General features: G+C 57.8%; 1 protein-coding gene across 1 annotated transcript in view; it reads right to left on the bottom strand.

The window, feature by feature from the left end:
• Positions 1-3,144: 3,144 nt before the first annotated feature.
• The window catches only part of CACNG3 (calcium voltage-gated channel auxiliary subunit gamma 3), a gene marked incomplete at both ends in the record, with an annotated part of 32,713 nt that continues 22,500 nt past the window's right edge, over positions 3,145-13,357 (bottom strand). The window contains 3 exons of the mRNA XM_082312283.1: positions 3,145-3,656; positions 4,984-5,124; positions 7,262-7,345. Of these exons, the coding sequence (XP_082168409.1) occupies positions 3,145-3,656; positions 4,984-5,124; positions 7,262-7,345 (737 nt within the window). The remainder of the gene's footprint in view (positions 3,657-4,983; positions 5,125-7,261; positions 7,346-13,357) is intronic.

Here is a 13,357-nt window from a genome sequence, read left to right as displayed (position 1 = left end):
AGAAATGTACCCTGTTCACATGCTTTGCTTTGCCTGATAGAGATAAACAGGGTTTCTTACCTGCAGCAGTCAGTGACTCAGACAGAGCCCGCTTTCTGGAGATGTAATTCTGAAAAAAAATAACTCTTTCCTTTAAGTCACAAAGTGTGCATGTGCATAAAATCTAGAGGATGGTGACACCTCTGCAGCCAGGCAGGGCTGTTATGCTGCCACGGCAGCCAGGCTCCGGGCAGGGGCTGCTCAGCACGGTGTTGGAGCAGCCAGAGCAAGGCTCCTGCCCGTGGCACCATAACACCTCCCAGGGCTGGCCCCACTGCGGCTAACACTGCCGGCACAGGGGACAGTAAATGAAGGTCTCGGTGTGGCTTTCATGATCAGAGTCTCTAATGATCTGCTTAAAAGCTCTGCTCCGCGTACATCGATCCCGGCAGTCAGCCCATCAGAGCTTCCCCTCCGAGCATCCCTCCTTCCCCTTGCCTGGTTGGGAACCGTCAGTCCCAGGCCAGTTTCCCACCGCTCCCCTCCGGCGGAGCTGCAGGGCTGGGGGGCTCTGGCTGAGCACACAGACCTCCCTAGCAAGATTGCTAGATTAATTATTGGTAGGGATTTAATTTCAGATCTTTGTCAAGGACAGTCAGAGCTCTGGGGTGCGTTAACATGTTGATAAAGCAAACCCTGCATTTGCTCAGACTCTGTTTTCGCAGGGCAAGCCCCTGGTGAAAGAGGCAGTGGCAGGGAGCTGGGCAGGAGCCCTGGTGAGACTGGCAGCCACACGCCAGGTAAGTTAAAATGCAGCTTATTCCATATTTTACACTGCCAGTCCTTTCACTACTTTGTTTTTAAATATTTCCCTAAGATCGGAGTGCTACGCTTCCTCCACTGCTTTTAATACATGCAATCAGCAACTATGGCAATTAAGAGGACTAAGTAGCATCTGAATCGGTCTTCTCACACAAACCCCCTTTGCAATAGTAGCAAATAAACAGTAACGGAGATGAAGAACCTGCACACAGTCTGCAGCCCCATGCAGCCAGGACCTGTCGAGGGGCAGACGGCCCTTGCTGGGGCTGTTTGAGGGGCTCCGGGAGGGATTTCACCCTGGCGGAGCTCCCATGCTGGGTTTCCCACAGCAACCTGCCTGTTATTCCCAGGAAGGATTAGGACGTGCCCTGTGACCGGCCACGCTCCGGCTTTGGGAAGGAGAGCTGGGGCAAAGCTGCTCAAAAACGCACACCAGGCACCAGATGTTTCCCTTCTGCAGAGAGCATGACTAAATGAGAGCTCCACTGGCCCCAGATTACCTGCGGCTGCCTAATGAGCCCCCCCCAGGGACTCCGTGGGAATCCATCACTTTTGTCAGAAGGTTAAATAAGATTTCAATTAAGTGACATGTCAAATTGTAAGACCAGCTGCTTCGAAACCGCCTCCATTTAGACAAGCTCTGATCCGGCGAGAGAAGGCGGCTCAGCGTTTAAAGCCAAACCTCCGGCTGCACACATATGCCTTGCCATTTAAAGACTGAACGCAACTCCTCCCTGCCAGCCTGCGACGTCCCCTGGCTGTCACACCGCGCAGGCAGCTGGCACGTCCCCACCAAGCAGCTCGGAGGGGATGGGTGCACGCTGACACCCAGCAGGCAAACGTCGAGAGCAAGCGCAGCCAGGAGAGGTGCTCCCCAAGGAGGTCTTGCATTTGGCTCGGCATTTCCCTGGAGAGGGGTCTCGCTGTGGCTGCCCCAGGATGCTTGGCTGCCAGCTGCCCCCGGGGGGGGATGTCACCCCACCACAGCACCTTTTGGGAGAAACGGCTTTCTGAGCCGCTCTCCCACAGCGCTCGCCCTGCCGGTGCCCAGGCTCGGGGGGCTGCACGTGCACACACACCTCGTCCCCACCCCGCGGCGCCCCATGCACCCTGCACCCCACCAGCCATCGCTGCCCGACCGAGTCCTCCCCATGCAAACCAGAGCAGCACTGCAAAGGGCAGGAGAGCGGGGCAGGGGCTGCAGGGGGCTGCTCCCCCAGGCCCCCTGCAGCCAGGGAGCCCCGACCCCAGGCACCCCACGCAGCCGCAGGAGAGGTCAAGGCTGCTGTGAAACACCGCTGAGACGCAGCACGCGGTTTTCCAGCTGCCCGCAGCAGGGTCAGTGCGACCTATTCAGCCAAGTAACTTGCTTGCCAAACTGGACGATTTTATTGTTATTTTTCTCATTGATCTCCCAGCCATTATAGAATCATACACCATCCGCACGCAGCCCGTGGCCGGCGGCCCAGCCATCAACCCAGCTTCTCCTTCAGTACCACCAGGTCAAGCGTTGCCTCCTTGGTTGTGCCCAGACAGTAATTTGTGACTGCGTGTGTATTAATTTTAGGGAATTAATTCGTTTTCTTGCAACATTAGAGGTTAATTAAACGCTGGCTAATTGCTACCAGTCATTGGAGGAATTCTGCTCCTGAGTCCTTTCATGGCCTGAATGCACCAAAGGAAGAAAAAAGGAAAGAAAGAAGGAAAGAAAGAAGCCCTTTCAAGACCACAGAAAATTGCAAAAGGATGTTTCTTCCAACCCGACATGACAAAATTGAATTCCAAGCTATTTAATGCATGCACGAAACGCCATAGAGAAACCCAGCCCGAGCACTCCATCCATCACAACAGGGAAAGAGGTTTCATAACACGAGCACTTGCTATGGCACCGACTCAGTGCTTCAAACTCCGGACTTCCAGGCAATTTCGCTTAAATGTAACTACCAGATTAAGGATTCTCACAGACAGGGCTATCGCCAGCATTTCCATGGGACATACAGCTAAGGTAACACTGCGATTATGATCAACATTAATGATGGAGACCTCGGGAAGCCACTGTCCCGGGTGGTGATGGAAGCCCCGCTCAGTCTGCAGGGGCACCACGGCCAGGGTCACAGTGCAGCCCCCCGTCCCCTCCCCACTGGTGAGGGAGGAGTGCGGGGGTCTTGGTCCCACCGTGGGCACAGTGGCCTGGCCCGGCCAGTGGCATTTTGGGAGTGAAAAAACAGCCCCGAGGGTAGGGGCACGGGGAGCCATCTGGGTTTGTCCTTAAAAATGGGATTTCACGGGATACACCGTCACGAGGATGATGTCATGCAGCCTGACAAAACACCCCTGCCTGCCTCAGACTGGCGTGGTTCGTCTGTTGGCCGGGTTGTTGTGCAAAGACTCCTTGAACTCTTTGGGGATGGAGTTATGGACCTGTAAAAAACCGTGGTCCCGCTCCGAGTTGAGCAGTGTCCCCATGGTGACCTTGGAGGGATCCCTGGAGAGGGTGAACATGGAGATGTCGGTGGAGGGGATGGTGCTGAACCCCTTGCTGACGGGTGACATGTCCCGGGACCGGGGCTCAGTGGAGCGGGAGCTGGACCGCCGGCGGAAGCGGTACCTGTAGGGAGGGAGGCGGGTGAAGGCCGACTTCTTCAGCAGCTCCGAGTGGGACTTGGCACGGATCTGGCGGTGCTTCTCAATGTACATGTGCACGGCGATCACCCCCACCATCTCGGCAATGATGAAGGACAGGGCTCCAAAGTAGAAGGACCAGCCGTAGGAGTAGCTCTTCTTGGAGTCACTCTGCCCTGGGTCCCCCGCGTTGGCTGAGATGTAGACTATAATCCCAATGATGTTGCTGAGACCTTTAGGGGAGGATGAGAGGGAGAGGCGCTCGCTTGAGTGGCAGGAGCGGGATGGGGGACAGCAGCACCCTGATCCTTTCCCGGCAGTGGAGGGACACAGGCTGGAGGAGCCCGGCCCTTCTCCTGCCCATCACGACCCGCAGGGTGCCCGGCAGGCGGGGAGGATGCCGGGGGCCATGGCTGCATCCCCATGGGGCGCAACCCACCTGCCAGCACACTGGGGCCAAAACTCCTCACAGACCTCTGCTGCTGTCCCCAGTATACATCTATATTCACATGCACCCAGTATATATGTATATTCATGTGTACTGAAGGGACAGGAGGAACAACCGCTATTTTGTTTAGAAAAGGGACATTTCAAGAGCTGGTTTTGCTTTGCAGAGTTGAGCACTAAGCAATGGGCTGCAGGAGCCCAGCCAGTGCTGGGGTTGTGGCCGGAGCAGAGCCAACCCATGGGGCACGGAGAGGATTCCTCTGGCACGAACCCCAGCTTGCTGTGGCCCTGGGAGAGCAGGGAAGCGGGAATGGCTTCATCTCTTTTAATTTCTGGTGGAGCCCAGAGGCTTTATTTGGGATCTGGGCAGTTTTTGCACTGCCAGCAGCACCACAGGGCTGGGGAGCGGCTGATGTATTCCTAGATTTACTTAATGAATCAATTATGTTCTTTCTGTTGTTTTCTCATCTGCATCAGCAGCTCCTGCCAGCCGAAGGAGGGAGAGTAATTTGTCTCTTTGTGGGAAGAAGAAAAACACAAAATAGAGCAGTTCCTTGAGACAAAGACATTGTCATACGATAATCAGTGGAAGCGATGGGGAACAGCGCACAGAGAAATGAGTAATCCAGAAGGAACAGCCTCTCAAGAGAGTGATTTTCCTTGTAGGACTGTGGCAGCCTCTCTGCCTGCTGCCCAGTCCCTGGTGCCACCAGCACAGCGCCTGCCCTCGCCTGGCCCTGCGACCCACTGCTTGGCGGTGATGGAGGGCAGAGCCCCCCAAAACCTACCCCGGGGCCGGGTGCTCCCCCAGCGGGATGGCTGCACTCCAGGAGCCCCTCCTGGGCTGCAGCGCCCGTGCGGAGACTGCTCAGGGCAGAGCAGGGTGGATGCTTAAAGTGCCGTCTAGCACGGTGACCACTTGCCAGAAACCTCTGCTGTTTTTTCCCTGCCATGAGGATTTTTCCACCAGGACAGGACAGCTCACGAACCCCAGAATCCCTCTTTGCCAACGGCCTGGGAGGACCCACAACCTGTCTCCATCTCCCCTGTGTCCTCCCACACTTCCACACAGGGAGAGCTGCCCTGCTCCCCACCCCGCCAGGCAGCTCCTACCTGCAGAGACAAAGAAGATGCCGGCGCTGAGGATGACGTTGTGTTTGCTCTTGTAGAACTCGCTGGCCGCCACGCACAGACCTCCAAAGAACAGCAGACCCACGCTGAGGATGGGGAAGATGCTGGATGCTCTCACTGCACCTGTGGGACAGGGAGGGGGGCAGGGTTGGCTCCCGGCATCGCTCCTGCAGCAGGGGCTGCCAGCACCTCCCACACCAATGCCAGCGCCCAGAAAGAACTGTTGCAATGCTACGCTGGGTTGCTGCCACAAGGGATGGGGGGAGACCCAGCACTCATGCCCCCTGTGCATCCTCTGCTTATCCCCAAGCTGCTCTGCTCCGAGCTTGCTCTGGAGCCCAGCATCAGCCCTGCAAACTCTGTGATGCCGGCCTCCCTTCCCAAAAATAGTTTAAACCCTGAATTTCTTTTTTTCCTCCAAGGCTATTTCAAGGAATTATTTCTTCCAGTCTTGTCACACAGTCAGCACTAGCAATTTACCTTCCCATTACCAAACGCACCACCCACAGGTTTAGGCTATGGACATGACTCTGGAGCCTAGGGATTGCAGAAACCCCCTGATCTCACCAGGCTGGTGAGCAACAGTACTGCCAACCACAAGGGTCAGGAACCTGTCCCTTGGGTCCCCAAACTATCGCAGCTGCTTCGAAAGTCAAGAATTTATCGACTAACACACGTAAGTTCAATAAAAAAGTTGTTTGCTGATGTAGGGGAGGAACATTATCAAAAGGATCACAAAATCCAAGACCCCAAGCCCACCACGTGTGATGCTGTGACCCTGGCACTGGGCTCCATCCCCAAGGGGATTAGCTGCGGCAGGGCCTGCCTCTGCACGCTCAGGAGTCACTGACCAAGAGCTACACAAAGAAGGGTCTTTTCTACATGGCCTGTCAGAAGTTCAGCTTCCAAAATGACAGTAAAGAGTAATTAATGCAGCAAATCACTACCTGCTGCACTGAAAATACACTGTGCCTTGGTTTGGGCTCTCATCCCTCTATTAGGGCCTTTATTAAAGGCACAGAAATACAGAGAAGCCCCATTAAAATGCCATTCTGGGGGCTTTAAAATAGACTTTTTGTTTTAAATGTGGGAGGGGGTGGGAGAAGAACTTAAACGCTAATCTACTAAAATTGCAAACCAATTTCATTAAATACTTTCCCCTCTTAGATGGGTGAGCAGAGCTGATGGCTCCCTGCAGAGTTAGAAAATGGGGAGTTGAGAGCAACATCTGGATGAGCAGCCGCAGCATCAGGCAGGGGCCGCTGCCCGGCCCCGGGGATCAGGGCTGAGCAAAGGGTGATAGGAACCGGGGGTCACTTCATCCCTGGGGATTCCTCCCAGCCCCAGCAGCTCAGAGCCCAGAGACACCAACGCCTCAAAGGCTGCCATGTGCCCCCGCTGCCTTATGTTCTTAATTTAGGTGTTCAAATGAACCTTTTGCCATGCAGGCTTCACAGTCTGTCACACAAGTGTGTGTTTGCTGACGTGCCGGGCAGTGCACGTCCGTGTTGCTTTGCATGTCGGGGTGTTTGTCCTTTGTGTCCGGTATCTGTCACCCTGCGCCTCGGTGCCCCAGCGCTCGCTCGTGCACGTGTCTGCAAAGTGCCTGGGGCACGGTGCCTCTTCTCTGCAGGGTCAGCCTCACCCCAGCATCAGGTCCCCCCACGTAAAAACCCTATGGGTCCTGCCCAGAGGCTCTGCTGGCCCCCGAGAGCAGGAGGACTCCGCTTCTCCCAGGAGAGCTGCCAGCTCTATTTTCACTCCATCTCCCTGCACTCCGCTGCTGCTGGCAGAGCACATGGCAGACACTCGTCGAGCTCTCCTGGCGAGTGCCAGCAAATCCAGCCTGGCTGCAGAGACTCGGGGAACAGGGAGACCGGCACGAACACAACACCCCTGCGGTGCCGTGCCAGGGACCCGCAAGGTGCCGGTCCCCGGCCATCCTTGTACCCTGACAAGCTCGGACTGCGCAGCAGCTGCCAGGACCGGCTGCAGGGACAGCGAGTGCCAGACAAACGCGCCATTAACACTACTACTGCAGTGTAACGCGGCCACGCTCGGGTAACCTGGAGGGTCACCGCTACTGTGCAGGGAGCCTGGGGGGGCTGCAATCCACTGGCCACCTGCCAGCAGTGGGGTGGACCTGCTGGGTGAAGCTCCGGGTGCTGGGGTATGGGGAGAGGGTGCCAGCGCAGCGTGGGGCAAGGGGGTCCCCAGGGAGCGTGCACAGCTCCACCGCGCCATGGGAAAGCAGACTCACGGAGGAGATACTCAGCCGTGTCTTGCTCGTAATCCGCATCCTCGGGGAAGTGGTCGATTTTCTTGCACACTCCTCGGAAGGTTCCTGGGGAGACACAAGCCAGGAAACCTTCAAACCTCTCTGCACTGGCGGGAGCGCTGCTGGACGTGCTGCACGGGGCTGGCATGGCAGCAGCCCAGGAGCCACTTGGGCACCGCTCAGCATGGAGCTGTCAGCAACCCCAAACACTGCCCTTGGTCCCTGGGGACCGTTTGGTCCTCGGCTGCTCCTGCATCTTCCAGGCACTGCTGGTTCCCTCTGGTGGGGCTACACATTTATATCTCAAACTAAGTCCTGTCATTAACATCACTGCTGAGCTGGGAGGAGATGTCCAAGCTGCCCTGCTCCCCCTGCAGCCCCATGGCAGCCATGGGCAAAGCCTCTCCACGGTGCAGCTCCCGCTCCCCTCTCCGGCTGCACGGTGCTGCGAGGACCTGCCAGCAGCTCAGCGGTGCTCAGCATGGCACTGCCTCTGCCCAGCTGCAGCTGAGCTTTCCCCCGCTCCTTGCGTGCACCCGTGGGCACTGCAAAACTCGCCTGGCCCCTGTTTTCTCCAGTGAAGGGGAGGCAAAGCAGGGCAGGCACTTGCTGGCTCCCAGCACCCACCCAGGCAAACCCCTCATCGGTTTTGACAGAGAATCGATGCAGCTGTAAATAAACCCTCCTGGCCTTCAGGTCCGAGCAACACCTTATTCAGATGAACTAGGGAAAGTGCTCCATGGCTGCAGCCCAAGCCTCGTTCTGGGACGTCGGCGTCGTCTGCTTTCACATCAAATTCCTGCTGGGGGAGATGACAACGGCACTGGAGTCAGAGCAGCTGCTTGAGCAGAGCCCCCAGCCCAGGGCTCCGCAGCACCAAGAGACCAGCCTGGTCCTCCCAGCTTGTCTCCTCTGCCCCGGCCCCTTGGCTGTATGAAAGCTTTGATTTACTGCTGACCTACAAATGCAGGGCAGAGCCTGCCGCACAGATGAGGATCCTTGGCACATTTGCTAAAGTAACATCTGGGCTGCAGCTTAGCTTCTGAGATGTGATTTTTTTTGGAGGCACAAATGAGTTAATTTAAATGACTACAAAAAGTTTCTAGCCTGCTTAGCCTTTCCTGCTGCTTCTCAGCCCTGCTTTGTGCCTGGGACACAGGCAGCTGGGGCAGAGGCCAGAGAAGGCAGAGAGTCATCAAGACAACCCATCTGTACCCCATTTCCAGCCTGCTTTCATGCATCTCCCACAGCACACACACACACGTGCACCCTCATGCACAACCTTGGATAAGCACCTAGTACCACGGGCGGACAGCGCAGCTGAGCTTGGCATGGGCAGGAGTGCCACCCACCCCGTGGCACAGCCCCTCCAGGAGCCCCGGTCCCACCGGGAGCTCCACGCATGCCTCCCTTCCCCTCCTGCTCGTGGGTCCCCACGGCACGACTCGGGAGTGGGGGCGAGAGCAGCCCCACTGCAGTGGGCACTGGCAACGCCACCTGGAAGGCCTGGGGAAGGAGGCAGATGCTCTGGCATCTGCTGGCCTCCCACTTAGCATTTGGGAAAAAAATGTGCTTTTTCTGTGGCTTTTTTTCCCTCCTGCCTCTGAAGCAAAACAAACGCATTTCGCCTTTAAACGCCTGCCTGTTTGCTTTGGCTTTCTCCTCGCTGTGCTTTCGGGCTCAGCTCTCTCCTGTGCCAAAGCTGTGCAATTGTGCCATGAGAGGAAAAAGCCAAGGACGAGTCAGGCTCAGGCAGGTGATGTACTGGGGACTCAGTTACACGCTGCAAGACGTGGATACGGGGCGAGAACAGGGCAACACAGCCGTGTCCACGGAGGGGCAGAGCCTTATGGTTCAGATGTGTTTATGGGACAGCCTGGAGGAGGGACTGGCTGTGAACAGGTTCTCGCCTCTTCTGCTCATCCATCCACCAGCCCCAGCAGTCTGGTCCATGTGCTACTGATGGACAGGCAGAGAGAAATTAAAGGCATTAAAAAATAATAAAAAAAATACTGGCTATGCCCAGTTGCGCTTATGGATTTGTTGTGATGGATGCAGCCCATCATCCCCTGTGGATGCTGCGAGCCTGCTCCTCATGGCAGCCCGCCAAGACACCGAGTGCTGCACTCAATATCTGCTGGGGATGGTTCAGAGCTCAGCTCGCGCCATGGTGCTGGACAGGAACATGGCTCCTCAGGGCCTGGGGCGGCAGCAGACGCTTCTGTCTGCAGGATTCACAGAGCTGTCTTCTCCAAAGCAAGCAGCAAACTCTCATGCAAGAGTGTACACGATGCTTCCTCTGCAGTGCCAACAAATGCTGCCCTTTATGTTATAAATGGGGAAACTGAGGCACAGAGTGTGACTTCTCCAGAGTGACAAGGGGCAGGGCAAGGTGGGAGGAATTCCTGCAGCATCTCCCTACAGGAAGGGCAGCCTCCTTGCAACACCAGTGCTGGAGGATGTGGCCAGGTCACGCTGGCTCTGTCCCCTCTCCCATGGGACCAGAAAGGACGTGCCACCAGGGGACAGGGCTCAAGGCAAGAGAAGCCAACCTGCACAGTGTCCCGCACAGCGGCATGGGGGAGCCGAGCATCGTGACAGGCATCAATTAAAGCCTGGAGATGAAGCTCTGGAGGTGGCAAGCTGTCATCCAAGCGGGAGACACGGCATCTGAGGGAGAACCGCCTGCTCCCGTTGCTTTGGGAACTGCGGGCGAAGGGGAGGCTGAGAACAGGTGCCATGAACGGGGCTGAGGAGGCACCGGGCACGGGGAGGATGGCAGCTGCACAGCACAGCTCTCCTCCTCCTCCTCTCAGCTTTTGGGTTTCCACCCACCTTCTCCGACCTTCTCCCTGTACCTGCCAGCAGAGCTCTGCCCCACGCACCCCAGAGCTGCCGGTGGGATAGATCTGCCCTCTCTGACTTTTAATGGCGGCAAAGCTGCTGTCAGCCAGGGATGCCCGCGCTGCATGCAGGACTTTGCAAGAGCTTCTCCAGAGGCACCAACTCCCAGGCAGCACAGGAACATCTGCCTCTGCAGCAACCTCCCGGGCAGGGATGCAGGGCCAGTGTTCATCATCTGATCAGTGAATGGAAACTTTCCCTTGGTGCCACGTGGGAAAGGACTTTAGAGTCCAAGTCAGCCCATCAGCACAGTGTGCCAACAAGAATACTAATTTTCTTTGGCTCAATCTCTTTGAAGTTCTCTGAGGCCTGCTGTGCCGCTGAGCCCCCACTGAAACCCAGCACTGGGCTGGAGAGGCTGGCAGCCCCCTGTCCTGAGCAGTGGCCGGACAAGGCAGGACCCCCAGGGGCCTTGCTTCTGGCATACACAACGTCTAAGGTAAACCTATGACGATGAGGGATGAGGGCAAGCCTTGGAGCAGGAGGCACCTGCAAGTGCATGAGATGCCCTGTTCAGATGCAAACACCTCCCTGCTCCACTGGCTGCGGGCTGGCAGGGCCGGGGCACGGGGCTCACCCGGGGTGCGATGCTCATCCATCCATCCCTCCCTCCCTCCACAGCAGCCGGGACCGCACGCAGCTGCACTGCATCTGCCCACCAGGATCTGTAACCTCTCTGCTTCCCTCAGCCCTGCCTGTCCCACCCTAACACCTCCTTTGCAACAGAGATAGGATAGAAAAAAAAAAATTTAAAAAAATCAAGTGACTTTCTCAGGGCAGGGGCAGAGCCTTTGCTCAGCGTTGCTGCTGCAGGTCCCAACACGAACTCCCTCCTGCTGTGGAGGGAAGCACCGAGCAGCCCCGGCAGGCACGGCCGAGAGGCAGGAGGGAGAAAGCGTGGCAGCATCGCTAACGTTTGCAGATTGCTCCGACACTGCGGCGGGCGCAGGACATCGTGTCCCTGCAGGCAGCGAGGCTCTAGCAGCCCGGTGGACGAGGGCAACCCACACGTGGCCCAGCGGGGCCGGGGGCTGCACGTTTAGAGGCAGCACAGCCAGGGCTTGCCATGCTGCTCGCTCGTCAGCCCTTCGCCCTGCACCTTGCAGGTGGTTTAACAAAATCCGCCTCCCCCCAAGGCAAAGGGAGCCCCAGCCCGACAGGGAGAGGCAGGGCAGCACCACCGGCCCCCCGGCGGGGAGGGGGCAGGCAGGAGGGGCAGCCTCGCTGCCTGCCCAGCTCCACCGCATCTATTTCACGCTCTGACATTTATTTTGGCTCCTTTACTCCCTCTGTTCATTAACCGATGCTCGTCGCCATGGCGACTGCTGAGTCACCTGACACACAACTTCCCAGCCTCCAAACAAATACCACAACAAGGCTTAAATCACAAAAAGCCCCCGGGACCCCCAAAATGGTCCCTGAGGATGGAGCCCTGCTCTGGGGAGGTGGAGCTGGAAAGGGCTCCCGGGAAGGATGGGGTGGCTGCTCCTGGCCCTGGCTGGGGGCTCGTCCCCCCGAGCAGCCGGGCTGCACGCACCCACGCCCCACGCACTGCACGGCACATCCTGAGCCACCCGGTCCCTGTCCCCCCATGATGGCAGATGCAACTCTGGGTTTTCCTCTCCTGGCTTTAGAGCTGGGCCCTGGTCAAGGCAGCGTTACGACATCACGGGCGTAAAGGAAGCGGGCTTTGTCCAAGTCCTTAACCTCTGGAACCTCCTTCCTTCTCCTGCCCATGTTTTCTCAGTAAGGACTCGAGGCAGAGGCGATGCCGGATTGCCTGCTCTGTGCCACCTCTGACCCCCTGCCAGAACCGAGGCCATGGCTGCGAGCTCAGGCACAAGATACGAGCCCTGCCCAGCGCTGGGGCTGGCTGCATGCAGAAATCAGCTGGGGAGGACTGGCCAGCATGGGACTCACCAGGACACTGTCCTGGCTCGGGTACAGGCTCAGCCGCTTGCTCTAGGCATTCACAGCCCCCACTAACACCTTGCCTGGGCGGCACCATGCCCCTTGCTGGCATCCAGCTGTGAGCCCTTGGCCTGGGCACGGCTCCCAGCGCAGCTCGTGCTGTGTGGAAGGGATGGTTGGGGCACTGCTGCCTCCCCCCACAGTCACCGTTCCCTGTGGTGCCGCTGGTCGGGCTCCTCTCCCTTTGCAGGAAGAAGGGGAGAGTTCCTGCTGGCCAGGAGCATGCCAGGCTGCTGGGGGCTGCTGGTTTCGGCACATCCCAGCCTGCTCGCGAGTAATTTCCCCAGCTGATGCCCATGCCTGCAACGCGACTCTGCGCTGCGTGCATGAATCACACCACCTTGGGTTTAATTCATCTGCTGGCCAGGAGAGCGCCAGCAAAGGCAGCGTGCTGCTGCGGTTATTCACTCCCTGCTCAGCTGTCTCTGTGGTAGATCTGGGTAATTTTCTCTCCCTATTAGTGTGAATCCCGATTAGCCAACTTAGCTTACTGCTGCACTTCCCTGCCCAGAACCCGAAGCGGCAGCAGCCAGCTCTGCTCACGGCAGCTCACACAGCCCTGCTCTGGAGCCTCCTGGCTGGGAAGTGGGGCTGTGTCGGGGAGCCCCGGTTGTCTGGCGCTGCACCCCCTCGCCCACCCCAGCACAGGACAGCTTTTCCCCTTGCCTTTTTCTGTACCAAGGAGCCAGACCTGCCCATCCCCTCCTCCAGCAGGGTCCTGCTTGAGGCGCATCCAGCACGCACGGCTGTCAGCGAGCTCAGCTTCCCTACGCGAGCACACGCTCTGGGGACCCCAGATGCACAAACAGGCAGGGACCGTGCTTGGCCAACAGGCACCGGCAAGAAGCCACAGAAACAACGATTTGAATCAGCTGGACAAGTGCCAGCTGCAAAGCCTGCAAGATAATCCTTTGTCACGTTACACGGCCCTCCCGTTTCACTTTCCTCCCCTCTTCCCCGGAGGAGCATCCGCAGCCACACAACCTGCCACTGCCTCGGTGCTCTCCCACGGCCGATGCTGCTGCCAGCTCCAGGAGCAGGGAGCTCCGAGGGCAGCGGCAGGGCAGCACAGACCCACTGGCAGTGGGAAACGCCACTGCCATGCCCGGGGAGCGGAAGCATGGCCCCCAAGGGACGGTACGTTGAAGTCTGATAAGACAACAGAGCAGAAACATCAACCTGCGTGAGTGCCTGGGTGAGTCT

This window comes from Platalea leucorodia (genome assembly GCF_965183815.1).
Source record: "Platalea leucorodia genome assembly, chromosome: 5".
Taxonomy (NCBI): domain Eukaryota; kingdom Metazoa; phylum Chordata; class Aves; order Pelecaniformes; family Threskiornithidae; genus Platalea; species Platalea leucorodia.
This window is presented reverse-complemented; position numbering and strand designations above follow the sequence as displayed.